The 25,077-nt window shown below is 37.1% G+C and overlaps 1 protein-coding gene and 1 pseudogene across 1 annotated transcript; one reads left to right on the top strand and one right to left on the bottom strand.

Moving 5' to 3' along the window:
* Window positions 1-15,724: 15,724 nt before the first annotated feature.
* Window positions 15,725-16,819, bottom strand: LOC127255242 (1,4-dihydroxy-2-naphthoyl-CoA thioesterase 1-like; annotated as a pseudogene).
* A 5,941-nt stretch (window positions 16,820-22,760) lies between these two features.
* LOC127255266 (uncharacterized) lies at window positions 22,761-24,257 on the top strand. The gene is made up of 4 exons (XM_051280737.1): window positions 22,761-22,777; window positions 23,042-23,187; window positions 23,941-24,026; window positions 24,114-24,257. The coding sequence occupies exons 1-4, from the start codon at window positions 22,761-22,763 to the stop codon at window positions 24,255-24,257; spliced, it is 393 nt and encodes a 130-aa protein (XP_051136694.1).
* Window positions 24,258-25,077: the final 820 nt, after the last annotated feature.

The raw sequence follows: 25,077 nt of genomic DNA on the forward strand, positions 1-25,077 counted from the left end.
GAATGCCGATTTGATATCCATTTGATATATCGGCCATTTTAATTGAGTAGCTTGTGAAATGAGTAATCAAATGGTTTCTATTTTTGCAACAAGAGCAAATACCTCGTCATAGTCAATTTTCACCTTTTTCTTGTATCCCTTTGCAACGTGTCGCGGTTAATTGCCTCAATTTCCGCCAACTCCCATGTGTTGTTGCGGTTAATTGCCTCAATCTCGTCATTCATGGCAAGTTGCCATTTTTTGTCATGCACCGCCTCTTCAAAGCTGATATATCTGCCAAAAGACATACAAGTTGTACCTCATTAGTCAATCATACAACTCTTTCACTTTTCACATTCGGGGATGTCGTGGTTTATCTTCATCATTGAAAATTTCAGCATGTATTGGCATGCTTGTTGGTGTAGCAATTGATGATTCTCCCACTCCATGAATAGCCTCCACCGAATCATTCCGATTCCACTCGCTTGCTTCGTCTATTCGCACATCACGGCTCACCATCACCTTCTTGCTTATTGGGTCGAGCAGCTTGTATCCTTTTGTCTTCTCATCAAATCCAATGAAAAGATACTTTTTGCTTTTATCTTCAAGCTTCATTCTTCTTTGATCTGGTACATGTGCATAAGCCACACTACCGAACACTTTGAGATGAGACACTGTCGGCTTTTGTCCGCTCCACGCCTCTTGAGGTGTAAGATCATGTTGCTTTGCATGTGGAAATCTATTTTTTATATGTATGGCACATTGTACAGCTTCCGCCCAAAACTCCTTCGGCATCCTTTTGCTCTTGATCATTGATCGAACCATGTCAAGAATAGTTCGATTCTTTCTTTCCGCCACACCATTTTGTTGAGGAGAGTATGGTGCCATTAGAAATCTCCATATGCCTTGCTCTTCACAATACTCCAAAAAAGCCCTCGAAGTATACTCGCCACCTCGATCGGATCGTATGGCTTTGATTTGTCTACCAATTGCCTTCTCCACCATCACTTTGAATTTCTTAAACACCTCGAATGCCTTAGATTTCTCTTTCAAAAAATAAACCCAAGTTTTTCGTGAGAAATCATCAATAAACAAAATGAAGTACCTTTTGCCGCTGAAAGATTCAAGGCTGACTGGTCCACATATATCGGTATGAATCAACTCGAGAGGAAATTTAGCTCGATATTCTGCCTTCTTTTGAAATGATGTTCTTGCTTGCTTGCCAAACACACATTCCTCACAAAACTTTCCATCATAATCCATGTCCGGCAGCCTGTGCACCATGCTCTTCTTTGCCAGCTGTTTTAGACCACCATGATGTAGGTGACCAAAACGAAGATGCCATAGTGGTGCCTTGTCTTCTATATTGACTTGCAAACACCTTTCTTTCATGCTTTCAAATTCAATTTGTACATTCGATTTATTCCCATCTCAACTCGAGCAATCAAACGCCCTGTTTTTTCCTTCAAGAATAGTACCCGATCTTTTAAAAGTATTAAGTAGCCTTTTTTTGTGAGTTGCTGACACTTAAATATTTTATTGCAATTTATCGGAAGTGTACGATATCGCATCAAGTAATAAATTGGTAAGTATACCGAGTCGAATCCACAGGGAATTAAAAGTATTCATTCACATTCTGGAAATTTTGTGTCATTTAAAGATTAATTGAGTTGAGTTAAAATAAATAAACATCGATTTGACAATTTGAATTCCTAAATTACAGAAAATTAATATAAGCAACTAAATTCTATTGATCAAAGATTGCATAACCTGCTAGATTATAATGAATTATATGATTTAATGATTCAGATTCAACAAATTTTAATGTCATTATGAAACTTCAGATTCAACATATTTTATGCATTCCCATCTCCCAACATGAAAGCAATTCAAGTCAAATGCTATAAGTTTGCAACATTCCCAGAAATGGTACTAGTTATAAGATAATGAATAGTTCATTTAACTTGAGAATAAAACCATTAAAACTTATGAATTACATCCAACCAATTCATCATTTTATCCGGAGTAAAATTAAACATATTCAGAAATTTAATACATATTAGAAATATTAAAGAAAATTCAGCAACTTGGATTAAAAATTAAAATTCATATTAATCACACCAATTTATTATTCTCTTATTCATGAATATAATTTATTAATTGTGTTCTCTATCTTTCCCAAGATCATGAGACATTATTAAGAATAACGAATGGAAATAGTCTCCCGAAAAATTCCCATTATTAATATTTGCATATAAAACCGAATACGCTCCCAAATCTGGTACTCATATCCATAAATATGTGGTGTTTCCCAACAATCAACACATCAATTAAATGTATGCAGAAATTTAAATTTTAATTCAAGAACAAAATAAATATTAATCTTTCATTAATTAATATCGCTACTTCCTGGATGTTATTAACAATTTAATACATCAAGATCCAATCCAACTCCCGTCTTTGATTGCAGAATGAAATATATATATATATCTATTCAATCCGGTCGCCAAACTTAAATTCCTAAACCAAAACTAATGTAGCAATCTTCGAACATAACTTCCTAATCTAAGGGAAGAAAAGAAAAAAAAACACGTATGTACAAGGATGAAGAAAAGTATTGCATGCGTCCACACTAGAGTTTCTCTAAATTCAAATTTTTATCTTTTTTTTTTCTTCTCTCTTTTTCCCGTCAAATCGATCCGCTTGTTTTTCCCTTTGCACAACGTTTCTCTGAAGAATCGCGTCTTTAATTTTCCAACTTCTTCACCAAGACTGTGCGTAGAGACTATCAACACCAAATCCCTAATTATTATTATTATTATTAATATTTTTATTATTATTATTATTATTATTATTATTATTATTATTATTATTATGTCCTGCCTCTCAGCACATTGCTTATCTTCTTTAACTCTTACACCCCCATCACGTTATTTCCGTCTTTGTTATTTTTTTCAACCTGAAACATATAGCCGAAACCTCATAAATTTTCTATACATAAATCAAGACATAGCGAAGGTTTTAATATAAAAGACATCCATGGTCAAATATATGCATAATTAACTAAATATTCTCCAAGCTATGATATTAAACTTAAATTAAAAAAACAAGCTAAAAATATAACATATTTACATAAAATAAAAGAAATTAAGTCTAAATAAACATACTTTTCAATGTAGATGACAACTAAAAGATAGCGTCCAATGGATGCTATCAAACATCCTCATTATTAAATGTTGCTCGGCCCTTGAGCAACAAAAATAAACATAGACCCAACACTCAAATTCATATCTCTATTAAGAGAAGAATAAATGCCTTCACAATATAGAAGCAAGTGGTTTTATGCAACATAAATGACTAAAGGCTGGAATTTCATAAACTTGATGAGTTGAATATCGCATACTCAGTCACACAAAATCCATAGGTGAGAAATTAACATCAAGACATTTATCTAGGACATGAGAGCTTCTAAATGAGGTATGATACAATTTTTCATTCATTTCTTCAAGTGATTGATAATTCGGTTTCACAATTTAAGGGAACCCCACTATCCTTATCATGGACGAGGCTTCAACCTTTTTGTTCATGACACTTTCACTGAGTCGCGACGGTTGAATTCCAAAAAGCTACTTGTGTCAGTGGAACAACGTGCCAATCATCATAGCCAAATTTAATCATTCTATATATTCTTTTCAATTTTTTTTTTTTTTTTTAGCTTTATGATAATCACTCAATAGTTAAGATGATTTTTTTTTTCATACCTCTATGATATTCCACTCTAGAAATAATTCACGTAGATTACAATCCCGATGCAACTTCTAGCTAAGATTATATACAACTTCCTATGTAGAAACTCAAGCATGACCTTGTTTAAAAGTAATATTCCATCATTTTAGTCATGTTAGCAACATAAAACATTACTCGATTCATCATTGTGAAGGCTGAAATTTTAATTTATTAAGTAATGGTACAAAGTGTTGAATCTTGGAAAAGTTATTTTTCAACAACGTTGAATAAGAGGTTTAGCCGTAATCTACACCAAAGATGTATGCCATTTCGACCCAAATATTCCCCAAACTACACCACAGTAGAAACAACACTATAACTTAATACAGTAGGATAATGAAATCCTTATTATCAGCTAATCTAAGCATACATTTCTATAAATCTTCCTAAACCTTTACTAAATGTACATGCCTAACATAACAACATCCTTACCAGAACTTAAGAAATAGACTATATATAGATGTCACCTGATACATTGCTAGCGCCTTGTTACAAGTCGAAAATTGAACAATTATCGGTACAGAGTGAATCTGACCATAGTTTTCCAGCCCGACCATTGCTAAGGGTGTATTGAGACTTTTACTTTGCATGCACTTACCAACAACACTTAAAGCTACAAAATAAATAAATAAAAAAATAAATTTACAGCATGTACAATATTTACAACAAAAACAGCGTGAAATGAGATATTTAGCAATGTGATTAAATCAAACTGATCAATCGATGGGTGGTCTCATCAATATTAGCTCGATCCTCCAAACTTCATGACCAAAATAGTGCTTAAGTCGCTGTCCATTTACTGTAAACTCCCTTCCATCATCAGCTTGGAGGACAATTGCTCGTGATTCAAGTACCTGCGATACTTTAAATGGACCCGACCACTTGGTTTTCAATTTCCCTGGAAAAATCTTGAAACGAGAATTAAATAATAATACCTTCTGTCCAGGTTCAAAACTCCTTGGTTTAATCAATTTATCATGATATTTCTTAGTTCTCTCCTTATAAATTTTTGCATTTTCATAAGCACTAAGACGAATCTCATCTAGCTCATTCAATTCCAATCTTCTCTATTCTTGAGCATCATTAAAATCAAAATTTAACCTTTTTTAGTGGCTAGAAAGAATTATGCTCAAGCTCGAGAGGTAAATGACATGCCTTACCATAAACTAATTTAAAAGGAGACATACCGATAGGAGTTTTAAAGGCTGTCCGATAAGCCCACAAAGCTTCATCTAATTTTACAGCCCACTCTTTCCTAGACTTACCAACAATGGCTTGAAGAATCTTTTTCAATTCTTTATGTGATATCTCGACTTGACCGTTGGCTTGTGGATGATAAGGTGTCGTGACCCTGTGATGCACATTAAATCTTGCAAGCAACTGGTTAAGTGATCGGTTACAAAAATGGGAACCATCATCAGTAATAATGGCTCGGGACACTCTAAAATGAGTAAAAATATTCTATTTCAAGAATTTTATTACTTGTTTTGAGTCATTGGCAGAACATGCATATGCCTCAACCCATTTTGATATATACTGAACAGAAACCAAAATATATTTCTTGCTATTTGATCGTGGAAAAGGTCCCATGAATCGATGCCCCAAAGATATTAGAAATAATTCTAATGTGCTGAAATATATATCTAGTATTTTAATCTACATTAAAATAGGTATTGCACGTTCTTTTTTCAGTGTTTAAGTGGATCAGTTTCTTGTTTGAAGTATGTAAGTTATTTATGCAGTTTTTATTGTGTAGCAAGAAGACAAGAGAGAAAGTTTTCTTCTTCTCCTTTTAATTTTTCGTTTGCCCCAATTTTTGTTCTGAATTTTGTATTGCGATACTTGGTATCAGAGCGAGGTTGGGCAAGCCGAGAGGTTGATGCCCAAATATCTCAAATTTAAAGATATGTCGATAGCGTCACAACAAGGTAAAGAATGCAGCGTTCTCCCTTTCCAATGTCCTATGTTAACCTCGACGAATTATACTAATTGGGCAATTAAGATGGAAGCCATCATGGATGCTCAAGGGATTTGGGAGTCCATCGAACCACCGGCCGGAGGTTGAATCATATCAAGTTTTTGCTCTTTATTTATGCATCAATGACGATAGATGCATTCGCCACAGTTTCAGCATTACGGCAAACCCGTGTCAAATATATAGCGGATTTGGGCGCATTCTTTTAATGCAAAAGATGAAAAAACTGTGGCTGTGGATGATAAGAAGAGCAAGATTGCTCAGGCTTTTATCTTCCAGGCAGTTCCAGAGGACATTCTCCTGCAAGTATCGAAGAAAAAGACAGCGAAGGAAGTTTGGAAGTTTGGGACGCACTAAAATTGAGGTATCTTGGAGCCGATCGAGTGCAGTAGGCAAGATTGCATTCGTTGAAGGGTGAATTTGAAAGGTTACGAATGATTGATGGGGAAACAGTTGATAATTTTTCTGGAATATTAAGTGGTATGACATCGAAATTCAGTAGCCTAGGTGCTACACTTGAAGACAGTGCACTTGTTCGAAAGCTTTTTGATTCGGTTCCAGACAAGTATCTTCAATTGGTTGCTTCAATTGAACAATATTCAGACATAGATGCGATGACATTCGAAGAAGTTGTTGGTCGTCTCAAAGCTTATGAAGATCGATTGAAACTTCAAAGTCGAAATGGAGTGGTGAGGGGAGCTTACTACTCACTAAAACTTACAACCAGTCGAATCAGAAGACTTCGGGAGAAAGATCGTCATCGACTGGAAGAGGGCGTGGTTTTTACCATAATGATAGAGGTTGTCGTAATGCAGGAGGTCGTGGCAGAGGCTTCGGACGAGACAGAGGTGGTCATGGGAATTTCACACCATCTCGAGACCATGGAAATGCCCAATATCGGGGCAGAGACAAACGGCATATAAAATGTTTCAATTGTGAGAAATATGGACATTATGCGTCGGAATGTAAGTTTCCGAAGGAGAAAAACAATGAAGCTAACTTAACCCGGGTTGAAGAGGAGGAACCAGCGCTGCTTCTTAGTATTTCTGGAGAAAATTCAACCAAATTTGTGTTGATTAATGAGTACAGCCTCCATCGAAATCAGAATGAAGGACTTGATGTTGATTTGTGGTATTTAGACAATAGTGCAAACAACCATATGGCGTGGAGAAAAGAGTTTTTTGCTGAGCTTAAAGAGGATATAACAGGGAAAATTCGGGTTAGCGATGGCTCCAAATTCAAATTGAAGGTAAGGGATCCATTTTATTAAATTGAAAAAATGGCGAGCAACAAATTATTTCAGAAGTTTACTATGTTCCAGCTCTACGGAGTAATATTTTGAGTTTGGGGCAATTAACGGAACAAGGGTGCAAGGTTGAAATGTTGATTGAATATTTGAAGGTGCATGATTCATTCGGGAAATTGATTATTAAAGTACAACGGTCAACAAATAGTTTGTACAAGATTTATCTTCACACTGCTCAACCCGTGTGTTTAGCTATTAGTCTTGACGATAAGGCATGGTTGTGGCATGCGAGGCTTGGCCATATTAATTTTCAGATCATGGAGTCGATGGTTGGAAAAGATATGGTGCGTGGTGTGCCAAGAGTGAAACACCCTGCTCAGGTATGTGAGGGGTGCTTGGTAGCAAAACAGCCCCGTCATCCTTTTCCAAAGGAAGCTAAATATTGTGCATCAAGCCCGTTGGAGTTAGTCCACGCAGATTTGTGTGGACCAATATCACCACAAACATGGGGTGGAAATCATTATTTTCTCTTGATCGTGGATGACTTCAGCAGGTTCATGTGGGTTTTTGTCATCAAAAGTAAAGATGAGGCGCTACCGGCATTTAAGAAGTTCAAGGCACAAGTCAAATCTGAAAGCATTAACAGAATGAAGATGTTAAGGACTGATAGTGGGGGTGAATTCACATCACAGAGGTTCAATGAATTTTGCAACCTTGAAGGCGTGAAAAGACAACTCACAGTGCCATACAGCCCACAACAGAACGGAGTGGTGGAGTGTCGTAACTGGACTGTTCTTGAAATGACGAGATCATTATTAAAGACAATGAAAGTACCAGAAAGCTTATGGGGAGAAGCAGTCCGTCATGCAGTGTACATTCTAAATCGAGTGCCAACAAAAGGGTTGAAGGGCATGACCCCCTATGAGGCTTGGAAGGGAAAGAAACCATCCCTCGCACATGTCAAGATCTTTGGTTGTGTAGCTCATGTGAAGAAGTCAGCGACACATCAAACAAAATTGAGTGATCGAAGTTCAAATATGGTTTATTTAGGAGTTGAGCCTGGTAGCAAAGCTTATCGTCTCTACAACCCCTCTCAAAACAAAGTATGTGTGGCACGTGATGTGGTTTTTGATGAGAAAATTAAATGGAATTGGGCAGATGCAAACTGTGATCAATCAGCAGCAAGTTCAGAGTGGTTTAATGTACAAATTCCCAACAGAGACGTAGGTGACAATCAAAATGAGTTTCGAGTTAATGAGGAAGGGGAAAATCTGAATCCTCAAGTTGAAACAGTCACAGAGATGCATAGAAGAACCTCTCCAGGTAGTTCTCCTCTTGCCACTGATTGTTCGACTGGAATAACTTCAAACAGCCGAGTAGAAGGTACAGCAGAATATGATCACACACCCATTCGTGGGTTTCGTTCCTTGTCTGATATTTACGGAGATTTCGGACCAGTCATTGGTGAGGAAGAAGAATTGATGTTGGCTGGGGAAGAACCAAGAACATTTCAAGAAGCGGCAATTGATAGAAATTGGGAAAAGGCGATGAAAAAGGAGATTGAGTCAATAAACAAAAACCAGACCTGGAAATTGACGACTCTCCCATCTGGAAAGAAACCTATTGGACTGAAATGGGTTTTCAAATTAAAGAAAGATGCCGAAGGGAATATAGTGAAACACAAGGCAAGATTAATGGCGAAAGGGTACGTGCAAAGAAAAAGAGTAGACTTTGAGGAAGTTTTTGCACCAGTGGCTCGACTTGAAACCATACGTTTGCTGTTGGCATTGGCAGCTTTGCAAGGATGGCAGGTTCATCATATGGATGTGAAGTCGGCATTTTTGAATGGCACAATTCAAGAAGAGGTATACGTTACACAGCCTGATGGTTTTGTTATCGCAGGAAAGGAGAACATGGTGTATAAATTACACAAGGCGCTCTATGGATTGCGACAGGCCCCGAGAGCGTGGAATATTCGCCTTGATAAAGCACTTAAGGGTCTTGGATTTCAGTGCTGCCCCCAAGAGCAAGCTGTCTAGAAGCAACAAAACTCTAATGACTTGTTAATAATAGGTGTGTACGTAGACGACTTGATTGTGACAAGAACTAGTGAAAGTCATATTCGGTCATTCAAGAAAGGCAAATGCAAAGTGTGTTTGAGATGAGCGACCTTGGAATGCTCTCATACAATCTTGGAATTGAGGTCCATCAAATTGGGGGTGAGATAACGATTGATCAAAGAGGGTATGCAAAGAAAATTCTGCACGCAGCAGGAATGGAATGTTGTAATCCCTAAAAGTATCCAATGGAACCAAAATTAATCTTCTTTACAGAAATTGGATAAATAATACCTGCATCGAGTAGTTTAATGACTTCTGCCTTTACAGCCTCTTGCAAATGAGGATTTAATCTTCTTTGTGGCTTCCGAATGGGCTTGTAGTCATCTTCCATGTAAATACGATGAGTGCAGAGCGAAGGACTCAATCCTTTTGATATGTGTTGTATATAATGATATTTTATTATGTTTTGGGCGATTATTGAGATACAAAATTTCGTATATATGCAACTCATGTTGTGTTTTTTATTGTGTAATAGGTTTCATGGAGTTGGCATGTTTTGGGGTGTATTTGGGAGACAATGAGCAGAATGCACGAAGGCTTTAGGTGTGATCACGCAACACAATGTGAGAAATGTGGAATTTACAAAAAGGCCATCCGGGATAAATTAACAATATAAAGAGTATGTGAGGATTGAAGTGCAAAGGTGATCTATTTAAAAGGGGACATTGGGATGGACTTGAGGAGACACGATTTTTTCAATTGAAGAGGGGAAGAGAAGGGGACTATCACTTTCTCTACCATGACACCATATTTCTTAAAGGGAAAGAAAGAAGAACACGATAGAGAACATATAGAACTTGGAGGAGGATTGCAGACGACTTTTTGGGACGTTCTTCTTCCATTTTCGTATTCTTCTTCTTTGTCGATTTCAAAATTTGAAGGCATGATGAACTTTTTTATTTGTGTTGTGTTTTCAATTTCTATAAATTCCGAATAATTTCATTTCTAGCGTAGGTGTGAATTTGTGTTTGGGATTGAATTTGTGAGACTTGATTTTGTTTAATTTGGTGTTCATCGATATTGGGTATTTCTAATTCTTCTAATTCATAACTTTAGAAATCTTAAATTGATTATTGCGCATGTATTGATTTGAGATTTCGTAGCTAAATTGGAGATTGGCACCCGTAATTGTGTAATTTTCCAATTGGTGTAGCAACCTAGAGAAATACTCTAGGGAAGAATTAGAATCAATTTTAAACAAATCCGCGTAGGAATTTTGTTAAATTGAATTGGGCCTTTCTAGTACTTAGAGCTGTTGAGTCAGTAAAACTACGGTCGTACCTAGGATTTTCACTCGATTAGGGAAATAGCTAACGCTCGTACCTTAGCTATCGACAAAGTTAGGAAAGGTTGGTTGTGAATGCGTGTAGATCAACTATAACCAATTTATCCAACTAGTCAATGAACTTGATTTTTAGTCGATGAATAAAATTTATATCCCGAACAGAAAATTCATGCCTATGCTAGAGTTTAATCTTCTTTGGTAATCCGCCTTGCATTTTATTTTATTTTATTTAGTTGAGCAAATTTATTTTCTCCTTATTTAGTGTGATAAATCAAAACCCCCCATTATATATAAAGTATAATTTTAAATAACTGAATATTCAATAATATTATTGTTCTCTGCGGAGATGACCCTACTCACTGAACTACTGCATTTTAAAATTTTTTTTGTGGCGTAGGAACTAATACTTTATTTTGCAGTTGTACGACACGCATGCAATTTTGGCGCCGTTTCCAGGGAACAATATAAGAATTTTTGATATTTGGTTTTTTTTTATTTATTTAGCTCTAATTTTCACTTAATGGTTTATGCCTCGAATTGGTTGTACAGGTGAATTAGTTTTTGATTCAGAAATCGAAAGGACTGCACGCCGTTTGAGGAAAGAAGATAGAGAGCGAAAGAGGGCTGACAAAGAAATTGTGTCGTTGGAACCTGACTTTACATCCAATGGAAGGGCAGAGAACTCTGAGGGAGCTAGCTGCTCCTGATTTAATTCAGCGTCCCTTGTGTATTACTTTTCCTGCTATAGCCGATAATACGGCATTTGAGCTTAAATCTGGACTAATACATTTATTGTCATTTTTTCATGGCTTGGCAGGGGAGGAACCATACAAGCACTTGTAGGAATTCGATGTGGTGTGTACGAGCATGAAACCACTGGGAATCACTGAGGAGCAGATAAAACTCCGAGCTTTTCCATTCTCCTTGAAAGACGCAGCCAAGGATTGGTTGTTCAACTTGCCCGCCGGGAGTGTGACCACGTTGATGGATATGAAGCGCAAGTTCCTCGAAAGGTTCTTTCCCACATCCCAGGCTGCGAATTTGCGAAAAGAGATCTGTGGCATCAAACAAACATCAGGGGAGTCTTTATACGAGTATTGGGATTGATTTAATAAGTTAATTGCTAGATGTCCGGAACATCAAATTTCTAAGAAACTTCTAAATCAATATTTCTATGAAGAACTAACTTCTATTAACAGGAGGATCATCGATGCTGCCAGTGGAGGAGAGCTCTCATGAACAAGACTCCGAGAGAAGCTTGGGAATTGCTAAACGATATGGCTATGAACTCTCAACAATTTGGGCCAAGGGATGTCGTGGGAGTGTAAGAAGTTTCCGAGGTAAGTTTTCCTATGCAACAACAATTCAATAAACTAACTGTTTTTGTAAGAAAACTTGCTGTAGGGAACGCTCAAGTGAAGCCATGTGGGATTTGTGCGAGTGTTGAGCATTCTACGGATGTTTGTCCTATATTGACACAAGAGGTGGAAGTGAATGCTGCAGGATTTGCACATAGAAGGGCTTACGATCTATATTCAAATACATACAATCCAGGATGGCGAGACCACCCCAATTTTCGATATGGTAATCAGAATCAGCAATCCTTTGGACAACAACAACCACCAGTTTTTCAACCACATACACAACAGCAGCCACAAAGGACCATGCCTCAAGCTTCCATTCTTGGTAACTCTTTGCACGATATGGTTAAAACTATTGCCTCTAATGTTTTGCAATTTCAGCAAGAGACAAGAATAAGTATTAAAAACTTGGAAGATCAAATGTCTCAAGTTGTGAATGAGGTGCGGGATATGAAAGAGAGGGAGAAAGGCAAGCTACCGGCTCAAACCCACATGAACCTGAGCAATGTTAGTTCAATGGTCTTGCGAAGTGGTAAGGAGCTAGAAGGTCCGAAGGTTGTTGCACAAAAAGAGAAAGCTGAAGAGGAGATTGAGAAGGAGATTGAGCAAGAAGCGAACAAGTCAACTGATCCGGTGAATTCTAAACCTCATATCCAATCAAATGCTAATGTTGCTCCATTTCCTCACAAGTTAGCGAAACCGACCAAAAATGATAAAGACAAGGAGATCATAGAGATATTTAAAAAAGTAGAGCTAAGTATTCCTTTGCTCGATGCAATTAAGCAAGTCCCCCGTTATGCGAAATTCCTAAAGGAGCTGTGTACCAAGAAACAGAAGTTGAGACGGGACGAAAATATGATAGCTGGAGAGACTGTGTCCGCTGTGCTGCAAAGAAAATTGCAACAAAAATGCGGAGATCCAGGTATGTTTGTAGTCCCGTGCAAAATAGGTAAGATGAAAATTAAAAGAGCTATGCTAGATTTGGGTGCAGCCATTAATGTTATGCCTAAGTCTATTTTTAACTCTTTGAAATTGGGCCCTTGAAAGAAACGAGGATAATAATTCAACTAGCTGATAGAACTACGCTTACCCCGAAGGAATAATTGAGGATGTTCTTGTGCAAGTGAATGAGTTAATATTACCGGTTGATTTCTATATTTTAGATATGCATGATGATAATTCACCTAATTCTTCGCCTATTCTGCTTGGACGACCTTTTATGTGCACCGCACAAACAAAGATAGATGTTAAAATAAGGACACTGACCATGGAGTTCGAAGGTGTAAAGGTTCATTTTTAATATTTTTGATGCAATGGGATATCCTATGGAGCCTAATACTTTGTGTTGTGTAGATGTTCTTACTCAAAATGTGCAGGAAGTCTTTGAATTGAGTGGAAATGATGAATTGGAGGTTGCACTCACAAACTGTTTGGATATGAACGCTTTGGATGAAGTGCCAATGAGTGGTGCACTGGAGGAAATTATTCGGGCTTTGCAATCTCTGCCGCATGAACCATTAAGGTATGTTTTGGTTAATTCATTTTTAACAAAATCTGATAAGGGGTTGTTGCCATCTGTTGTGCAGGCAGCGACTTTGGAGATGAAGCCATTGCCCTCGAACTTGAAGTGTGTCTAGGAGTTGGAAAGACATTACCGGTGATCGTATCTGCTGCACTGTCTCCAAGTCAAGAGGAGAAGTTGATCCGAATTTTGAGAGAGCACAAAGAAGCCATTTGGTGGACGTTAGCTGATATAAAGGGGATCAGCCCATTTCTTTGCACCCACAAGATTGTGCTTGAGGAAAATGCCAAGCCAATAAGGCAAGCTCAAAAGAGGTTGAATCCTGCTATGATGGAAGTCGTAAAGAAAGACATCTTGAAGCTCTTGGATGCCGATATCATCTATCCAATTTCGGATAGTCAATGGGTAAGTCCAATTCATGTTGTCCCCAAGAAGGCAAGAGTCACTGTTGAGGTTGACCATGATGGTAAGTTGATCCCGGTTCAGAAATAAACCGGTTGACGTCATTGCTTCGACTACCGTAAGCTAAATTCAGTCACAAAGGAAGATCATTTTCCATTACCTTTCATTGATCAAATGGTTGAGAGATTAGCGGGAAGATCTCATTATTGCTTTCTAGATGGTTTTTCAGGTTATTTCCAAATTGAGATTTCACCGGAGGATCAAGAAAATATGACATTCACTTGTCCCTTTGGAACTTTTGCTTATAGGCGGATACCATTTGGCTTGTGCAATGCCCTGCGACATTTCAGCGGTGTATGGTAAGCATATTTTCTGAATATGTAGGAAAGATTATTGAGGTTTTCATGGATGATTTGAGTGTATATGGAAATGATTTTGATACTTTTTTAGATAATTTGGTTGTGATCTTGAGAAGGTGTCGAGAGACAAAGTTAGTTTTGAATTGGAAAAAATGTCAATTTATAGTAGAAGAGGGAATAGTTCTTGGATATTTAGTTTCATCAAAAGGAATAGAGGTAGATAAAGCCAAGATTGATATTATCTCTGCCTTACCCTATCCCACTTCGGTGAGGTATTTGCGTTCATTTTTAGGGCATGCAGGATTTTATCGTCGGTTCATTAAAGATTTCTCGAAAGTGGTTGCTCCTTTTTTTCCGATTGTTACAAAAGGATGTTCAATTTGAGTTTGATGAAGAGTGTAAGAAGGCATTTGACAAGATTAAAGAGTTGTTGACATCACCGCCCATCATTCAACCACCGAATTGGGATTTACCTTTTGAGATTATGTGTGATGCAAGTGACAGGCAGTGGGGGCTGTACTTAGACAGAGAAGTGGAAAGATTCCATGGGCAATCTACTATGCATCAAAAGCACTCAATGGAGCTCAATTGAACTACTCCACTACTGAAAAAGAACTCTTAGCTGTTGTTTTTGCTTTAGAAAAATTTAGATCTTACTTGTTGGGTACTAAAATAATTGTATTTTCTGACCATGCAGCTTTGAGGTATCTAATGACGAAGAAGGAAAGCAAGCCAAGGCTTATACGATGGATATTACTTCTACAAGAATTTGATGTGGAGATTCGAGATAAAAAGGGAAGTGAAAATTTGGTAGCTGACCATTAAGTCGTCTTCCTATGGTTCATGATGAACTACATTTGAGGGAGTATTTTCCAGATGAGCAATTACTTGCGATTTCTTGTTCTTCTCCTTGGTATGCTGATTTAGTGAAATATTTGGCCACTAATAAATTCCCTACATGATGGACAAAAGCAAAGAAGGATAAGTTGAAAAGTGATGCAAAATACTATGCTGGGATAACCCCTATCTGTGGAAATGATGTGCAGACCAAGTCATTCGACGATGTGTCGAAGAAAGTGAGTGTGAATCCATTCTGAAGTTTTGTCATTCACTAGAATGCGGAGGTCATTTTGGCTCTCAACGGACTGCAAGAAAGGTACTCGATAGTGGATTTTATTGGGCTACATTATTTAAGGATGCTTATGAATTTTGCAAAGCATGTGATAAATGTCAAAGTGTAGGCAATATTTCTGCTAGAAATCAAATGCCCCTAATACCGATGTTGTTTGTTGAGGTATTCGATGTGTGGGGTATGGATTTTATGGGTCCATTTCCACTTTCACATGGTTTTCTGTATATCATACTTACTGTTGATTATGTGTCGAAGTGGGTGGAAGCAAAGGCCACCCAAACTAACGATGCTAAGGTTGTTGCAGATTTCCTAAAGTCCATGATTTTCACTCACTTTGGAATGCCTAAGTCAATTGTAAGTGATCGGGGCACACACTTTTGCAACAAAACCATTTTAGCGTTGTTTCGCAGGTATGGAGTTCTTCATAAGGTCTCAACGCCATATCATCTGCAAACAAACGGACAAGCAGAGGTTTCTAATCAGGAGATAAAGGGAATTCTAGAAAAAATGGTAAGGCCGGATAGGAAGGATTGAAGTTTTTTTTTTTTTATCCCCGATAGAATTATTTATTATCATTATTATTATTATTATTATTATTATTATTAATTCATTATACACAAACAAAACCCACATCCTCACCAGCAGAATATTCACAGTTGAATCACAACTTGGCATATTTTTTAATAGAGTCCGCAGCGCCTTTAAGCGATTCCGGCACCGGCAGATTGCAAAGAAGTGTGATGCGTGCAGACGACGTCAGCGTTTTTACACCATCATAACTAGAGTCGCGTTTCCAAAGTCGCACTACCCAAACCTGAACCGTCTTGCCGAGGCTGACGGTCGTAGACTCAGCCACGACGTGATCGCCCAACTGCGCTCTCTTTATGTGGTTGATGCTTAGATGCACGCCCGCAACCCTTTGCAAACCCGACGCCAAATGAGCGCCCATGCTCGCCAGTGACTCGGCAACATGGCCGACACCCCACCATGGAGCACCTTGAACGGCTGACACACTTTGGAAGTGACGAGGACATGGCCGGATACCTTGCTAGGCGTGAGCTCTTCGATCTCAAATCCAATAGAGTGAAGTAGAACATCCAATTCCTTAGTCTTGGATGATGACGACAATGATTGTGGTTGCCCTTGTCGATCCATTCCTCAATCGATCGATCGATCAATCCAAACCTCGCCTGAGTATTGCAGAATTTCTTAAAAAATGGAGGTAGATATCAATCCAAATCAAAATCAGGCGACCATCAACAAAGGATCTGGACGAAACTCCCAATTTCGAGAACAAACAAACAATTTGCTGCAAACTCAAAATTTCGAGAGCTGATAATACAATTTCCAACCAAACTGATAATACAATTCCCAATCCAAATTCAAATTGAATAGAGCAGAAATTCGAGGTAACCAACAACTTCAATAACTACACATACATACAAGCACAGCGGATAAGAACAACGAAAAAAAACTTAACTGATTGATTGATTAATTCAGCGTTGGACTGAAGGAGAAGAGAAGACGAAAAATGCTTATACGTCCTCTTCCACGGCGCAATTATCTATGAGAAAATTAAGATAATGAATTGGTATATGGAAGCAGGGCAGGTAGCACCAATGAGAGTGGCGTCGGCCCCACTGCCTGTCGGCATCGTCACCAGCGGCCATCGGTGAGTGGTTCCGGAAGGATTGAAGTTTACATGTGTTATGGGCATACAAAACTGCATATAAAACTCTGCTCGGGATGTTACCCTACAGGTTAGTCTTTGGTAAGCCTTGTCATTTATCAGTTGAACTTGAACATAGAGCTTTTTGGTTATTAAACAGTGTAACATGAATTTGAGTGAAGATGGAGAATGTAGGAAATTACAGTTGCAAGAGTTGGAGGAGATTCGAAATGAAGCTTACAAGAATATTGTGATTTATAAAGAAAAAAGTAAGAAATTTCATTATCAAAATATTTTGAGGAAGGATTTTAAGGTTGGTCAAAAGGTTCTGCTTTATCATTATCGCCTTAAGCTCTTTTCGGGTAAGCTTCGTTCTCGTTGGATAGATCCGTTTTCAATTACTAACGTGTTTCCGCATGGTGTAGTTGAAATTCAAAGTCTAAGCACGGAAAAGAGGTTTGTTGTGAATGGACATCGTCTTAAACTTTACTATGAGGGGTTCCAGAGCAAAGAAGTGGAGTGCGTAGCTTTCTTTGAGCCGCGTGATTAGCTTAAGAGATGTTGTGTCGAGCCAACGACAATAAACAAAGGCGCTTCTTGGGAGGCAATCAAAGTGTTTTAATTTTATTTTGTGTGCTTGGAGTTTTTGTTGTGTTTGTGAGTCAGTCTCATGCCTTGAGTTTTTATGTTTCGATGCAGGTAACAGATTCATGGTTAGATGAGCAAAATAGACAAAGTTATTACGCGTGGCCACGCATCCAATGTATTGTTATTAATGAGAGGGAAATTATTTTAAAGAAATCAGAACGAAAAACTTTATTGGGCGTGATCACGGGTAATGAAGCCTTACATTCTGAAAAATTGTGAAAAGAGAGACTTTATTTTGAGGAATTATTATATTTTATTATTATTATTATTATTAAATTTAATATTACTATATTTATCATTATTTCTATAATAAATATTATTATAGTTATTAAACTTTTTTTTATTATATATATATTTTGTATTATAGTTACTATATTAATCTTATTATTATATTTATTACTATGTCTATAATTATAATTATTATGATATTTATTATTATAATTATTAAATTTGTTATTTCTATAATTATAATTATTATTATAGTAATTAAATTCTAATTTTTTATTTCTATATTTATTACTATATTTATTATTACAATTAAGTTATTATTATTATTATTATTATTACACCTAATTATTTTTGTCTCTCTCTCTCAGCCGCCTGACTGCCTCCTCTCTCCCCCTCTCTCCACAGGCCGGTTCGAACCGTTGCACCTCCGCTAGCCGCCCCCGTCCGCCAGTAGCAGCAGCCACCGCCTCCAGTGGGCCTCCTCCGCCAAGCCGGCACGCTGAAGCCGCCAAGCCATCATCAGTCCGGTTCAAACCGCATCCTCCGCCGCGCGCTGCTCCCAAGCTCCAACCGCTGCTGTTCTGCGCTGCCGCTGACCATCAGCCGCGAGTCGCCGGTGGAAATTTCAGGAAAAGTCATTTACTCTTGATCTATATTGCATTCTCTTGAGAAACCTCTATCGATTATTGCCTATATATTATATAAAATAAGTTGACGATGAAAAATTTAATTTGGGCGATTTTCGTAGAGGTTCTTTGATGCAATCGATAAATGGATGCATATAGATTATTGGGAGAGATTATTGGGTGATTGAGATTGTCGAATAACATTTGAATGTTTATTGTGAAATTGTTCTTGGTGTTGGGGTTAATTGAGGACTTGTTATTTAGTTGTTGAATTTTCTGGCGTGCAGACATTATGACTAAAGTGTTGGCATCGGATTCGGTTACCGCAAGGGTTCCAATGGCTACGAGGTCTTCGACTATTTCAAAGACGAGAGGACGCAAAAGAACAAAGGAACAGGCATTGAGGGATTGCGAGGCAAAGATGCGGGTAACACAATGCCCACAATTCCAGTCGATTTTCCTACTTTTGCACCCACCAATGCACGGACGCAAAAAGGTAACTCAGTTCAAGTGTTGCCTCCAACTCAAGTTGGGGGCCATTTACATTCTTTCACACCCGAGGAACAGACAAGGTACGAACTTTTGTGCACTAAGAGCATTTTCTCGGGTAAGTGCATTCACGTTGAAACACTTGAGAAGTTAGGCATTAAAGATGTTTTCGATTACATATCTAGCATTGGTTGGAGTTGTTTATTTACTTATTAACAATCTGGTTTCATTGAACTTGCCCTTAAATTATTCTCTACATTTGTGTTTGACTTGCCTAAACAATTTGATGTAATGCAACCTATTGTAATTAGATTCCGTTTGCTTGTTAAAGTGTTTAAGCTTTCTTTAGCAGAATTTAATTTACATTTAGGTTTTGTGACTTCCGAGGAGCTTGAGGATGATTCTTTCAGTACCGCTGCATGTGCGTTTGTTGAGCCCTTTTCTGTTTTAGTCGAGAAATTATGGAGTGAATTATCTGTGGATGGAAAAGTTTGTTTTGACAATAATATGCCTGCCCGTAGACTGAAGGACCCCGCCCTTCGTTATATACAGTGTTTCATTGCTTCATTTATATCCGGGCGTAAGAGTACCTCCAGTATTGTTACTAAAACTGAATTTTTCTTTCTATGGTGCATGACTAGTGGCATTAGGGTTAATCTTGGAGACCGGTTGGTTGTGCAGTTTAGTAAAGTTTTTAAGAGAAAAAAGATTTGATTGGAACTTTTGATGTTATATAATGATTTATTTTGATAACTTCCCTGCATGTTCTCTTGTGTATTTTGAGCCGAGGTTGTTGTGCTTACTTAGTTCATTAGGATCTTGCCGTATTTGTTGATGAAGTTAGATGACGAGTGTGCTTAGCCTTCTAACAAAGAACCTTAAGTGAGTTATTTAAGCCTTATTTGAGCAAATTCACTCATACATATCATATATGCTCAATTTTTTTGGATTGTGTGAACATATGTTGTATTTGACTACCTAGAACTTGCTTGCTTATACTTATTGACTCCGCGTTTATTGAGAATTGATGGGATTAATTCATATTGTGAACATATGTTTATTAATTCATTATACGATATGTTTATTAATTCATTATACGATATTATTGCAATTTATCAGAAGTGTACCATATCGCATCAAGTAATAATTAAATCGGTAAGTATACCAAGTCGAATCCACAGGGAATTAAATGTATTCATTCACATTCTGGAAATTTTATGTCATTTAAAGATTAATTGAGTTGAGTTAAAATAAATAAACATCGATTTGACAATTTGAATTCCTAAATTACAGAAAATTAATATAAGCAACTAAATTCTATTAATCAAAGATTGCATAACCTGCTAGATTATAATGAAATATATGATATAATGATTCAGATTCAACAAATTTTAATGTCATTATGAAACTTCAGATTCAACATATTTTATGCATTCCTATCTCCCGACATGAAAGCAATTCAAGTCAAACGCTATAAGTTTGCAACATTCTCATAAATGGTACTAGTTATAAGATAATTAATAGTTCATTTAACTTGAGAATAAAACCATTAAAACTTATGAATTACATCCAACCAATTCATCATTTTATCCGGAGTAAAATTAAACATATTCTGGAATTTAATACATATTAGGAATATTATAGAAAATTCAGCAACTTGGATTAAAATTCAAATTATTCACAACAATTTATTATTCTCTTATTCATGAATATAATTTCTTAATTGTGTTTTGTATCTTTCCCAAGATCATGAGACACACTATTAAGAATAACGAATGGAAATAGTCTCCCGACAAATTTCCATTATTAATATTTGCATATATAACCGAATACGTTCCTGAATCTAGTACTCATATCCTTAAATAATTTTTATTTCCCAACAATCAACACATCAATTAAATGTATGTAGAAATTTAAATTTTAATTCAAGAACAAAATAAATATTTAGCTTTCATTAATTAATATCAGTACTTCCGGGATGTTATTAACAATTTAATACTTCAAGATCCAATCCAACTCTCGTCTTTGATTGCAGGATGAAATATATATATATAGATTCAATCCGGTCGCGAAACTTAAATTCCTAAACTAAAACTAATGTGGCAATCTTCTAACATAACTTCCTAATCTAGGGCAAGAAAAGAAAAAAACACGTCGTACAAGGATGAAGAAAAGTATTGCATGCATCCACACGAGAGATTCTCTGAATTCAAATTTTTATCTTTTTTTTTTTCTTCTCTCTTTTTCCCGTCAAATCGATTGCTTCTTTTTCCCTTCGTACAACGTTTCTCTGAAGAATCGCGTCTTTAATTTTCCAACTTCTTCACCGAGACTATGCGCAGAGACTATCAACACCAAATCCCTAATTATTATTATTATATTCTGTCTGCCTGCACATTGCTCATCTTATTTAACTCTTACACTCCCATCACGTTATCTCCGTCTTTGTTATTTTTTTCAACCTGAAACATATGCTCCAAACCTCATAAATTTTCTATATATAAATCGAGATGTAGCGAAGGTTTTAATATAAAAGATAGCGTCCAATGGATGCTATCAGTTGCCCCATACTTAAAATGTTTGTCTTCAGATCTGGTACATAATAAACATCTTGGATTGACCCAATCAAGCAATCTTTTTGTAAGTAATGAATCGTACCTCTTCCTATGACTTCTACTTTTGATGGATCTCCAAATGACACGTAACCATCTTCAATTTCTTGCAGCTCCTTGAATAGGTGTTTGTGTCTGCACATGTGTTGCCAGCCCCCGAGTCGAGGTACCACAAAGTTTCATTGTTGATGTTGCCTTCTTTTTGAGCCATAAAGAGAAAGCCTTCTTTTTCTTCATCTTCCACGGCTAGGTTAGTCGTTTCTTCTATCCTTTTTTCGGCTTGACAATCTTTTGCAAAATGCGCCACTCTACCACAATTATAACATTTATCAAAATTGCAATCCTTTGCATAGTGACCATACCTATGACACTTGTAGCACTCAATGTTATAATAGCTCGATTGGCCGCCTCTTCCTCGACCACGTCCGCTACCCCACCAATTCGGTTGGCTTGATTGTCCCTCTTCATGATTGTTGCCTTGACCACCACGACCACTTCCACGAACTCCACATCCACACCCTCTTCCTCGGAAATTTTGAGAGTACAATACCTTATCTTCTTTAAGTGACGCCTTGGTTTGAAGCGCTTGCTCAAGTGTCTCCTCCTTTTTTTTCTTCTTGCGTTGTTCATGTGCCTCAAGAGAACCAGCAAGTTCATCTACCGTGAGTGTTTTCAGGTCTTTCGACTCTTCTATCGCGCATACAACATCTCAAAATTATCGGTTAATGATCTTAAAATTTTTTCTACAACTCACGCATTGGTTAAATTTTCTCCATTGCGAACGAGCTGGTTGACCATGGATTGCACGCGAGTAATATAGTCGGACACACTTTCAGAATCCTTCATCTTCATGCTTTCCAACTCGCCACGAAGAGTTTGGAGGCGCACTTGCTTGACACGGTCGGCTCTTTTGAATGTTCTTTCTAAAATGTCCCACGCTTCTTTTGAAGTTGTTGCACCAGCAATCTTCTCAAAGTCCGACTCATCAACAGCTTGGAACAGCAAGTACAATGCAGCCTTATCCTTTGATCGCGTCTCTTTCAACGCCTTCTGTTGAGCCACCGTATATCCCGCCGTACTCGCCGGTTCTTCGAAACCTTCATGAACTACCTCCCATGCATCTTGAGATCCAAGAAGCGCTTTCATTTGAATACTCCAATTCTCGTAATTTGCCTTCGTCAAACGTGGTAACGATATTTGACCCATCACATTTGCCATCGGCTCTGATACCAATTTGTAAAATATTGAATGTGGAGACAAGCACACACACCAATACAGACACAAAATTATGGAGACAAAACACACAAACACACTCTAAAGTATGAAAACAAAATACTTGTTTTTATCTCTCAAATTAATCCTTACATCACATACTAAAAATACACCAACAGACTACATTTTAAAGCACACAAAAAGACATGGGATACTTCACAAATTAAAACCATAATTAATCCTAACATAAATGACATTATTCTAGGGTAACATCTTCCACACCCATTATATATTTTTAATATCCACTAACCACATTCTCATGCATTATATATATATATATTAATATCCCCTAACCACCCAATTTAACACCCAATTAAAAATACATTTAAGTTTATTCAACAAGGAATTGAAGGTGAGACTTAAAAAGCTACAGGAAACTGTTGAGAGGAAGGCATATGATGAATTGGTGAAGGACATCACGCCTAAAAAGGGTGTGGAGAAACCTTTTTCTTCGTACAAGGATCAGTTGGGCTTTGGTAAATGTTTTATTACTTTCTGTGTATTTGTTTCGCCATTGATCTCGTATACATCTCATTTGATTACTTCATGTCATGCTCATATATACTTTGCACCTTAAATATAATTTCTTTCTGGAATAAAATGAAAAACATTCAAAACTTAATGTCATTATGTTTTGAGAGGGAGCTTTCGAATATCAATCCGAATTGTTGTTTGACGTCTGTTCCAAGTTAATGATCCTACAAATAAGAGAGACCAACTGTAAATTTGAAATGCATCAAATATAGATCTACTTGGAGTCTGTATGCGAATCTATTTGAATATCAATCCGAATTGTTGTTTGACGTATTGTTTGATCACCAAACTTTTCTATTCTCACTTCTTACATGGCCGCCGCATTCTTCTCTGGATTACCAAAGAACCTAGAAGAGACGATGATAAAAGAATCAATTACACATAGACAAATGCTAGTTCGGACCTTGAAAGGGGTAGTTTTTCAGTCTACTTTTCAGCAGCATTTCTTACTTAGAATATCTTTAAATCTCTTTCTAATAATTTGGTTTCTTCTTAGCTAAGTTCTACATTTTTGGTGCATTAATTTTCCTCTCATCCATGTTGCAAGCTGGGTACTTTCCATATGCCGTGCTCAAAATTTTACCCCTCAAAATTCACTTGCTTTTGGCTGATGTCAAGTTTCTAATCTTGTGGGTCGATTTCTTGCAAACATTTTTACTTGTATCTGCAGCGTAATTGAAGTGCAATATTTACAGGACTTCATGTTGCGGTAACAATCTTTACCGCTTACTTGGTTGGATACGACGCATTCAGAGCCTTGTTTAACCACAGTCAAGCTATGGTAACTTTTCAGAACATTAATGGTGCATTGTGATACATGATTATCATTTATTAATGGATATTGGATTTGTTAACCTTTATTCATCAGAATGCTGCTGGGGGCATCCTTGGTTTGGTTGGCGCCATGCTGGTCGAGACACTTCTGTTCATTCTCAGATCTTCTTCTAGCCTAGATCGTCGATCTCCTTCTTCCCCATCAGCTACTAAGTTGAAGATAAAGAAGAATCCATAGCCCTTGACTTAAAAGATACCATTCTTATCGCCCACATTATAGAACAGAAGCAGAGTATACTTATTTTCTTGCAGGGATTTAAGATAAAGAGCATCCATCCACAGGAACACTTCTTCTACTTTTTTTTTTTTTTTGGAACTCCAAGTGGAATTAGAATGTTGCAGAGATGTTCATACTCAATTCATGATATGTTGATAGGTGCTTCCCTGTAGGTTTCTGGAATTTACAATGGGATGGTATATGCGTGGGAAAACATGCATTTTCTGAATCACATTTTTTGTAAACTTTTGCAATGTTGCTTGTTATTGCTACTTTTAGTTTTAGACATGTATTGAGGTGTTAACGCCACACCACTAAAGAATATAGAAGAACCACTTAAAAGTTTTTCCTGGGAGTTTGATAAGATGAGTTCACGAACTCTGACCAGTTAGTATTGTATTTCTCTATACTTCTTTATTGGTTCGGATTTGAGTGTATGCAGGGAGATTTTCATCACTGGGCTGATTGTTTAATAATTTTGACACCTATTTTGAAAAACACATTAAACGAAGGAAGGATTACAACTTTCAGACATCTTTTTAGAATCTGTTCTACCTTTCCCAAGAGAAGCTGTTCTGCAGATTCTCAGAGTGATAAAGAGTAATTTTGGAGAACTGCACCAATAAGCATTTTTACAGCTCTTATGAGATAGGTGTCCTCATACGTGGTTTTTAGTTTTCATTTATGGTTTTTAATGGATTTTATAATTTGACTTATGATGAGTAATATAATTGTCTCATTGCAATTGAAAAAGTCCCAATTAATTTACTCATCATCTTCG

The sequence above is a fragment of the Andrographis paniculata genome, unplaced genomic scaffold, assembly GCF_009805555.1.
Source record: "Andrographis paniculata isolate CXL003 unplaced genomic scaffold, ASM980555v1 Contig53END, whole genome shotgun sequence".
Taxonomy (NCBI): Eukaryota; Viridiplantae; Streptophyta; class Magnoliopsida; order Lamiales; family Acanthaceae; genus Andrographis; species Andrographis paniculata.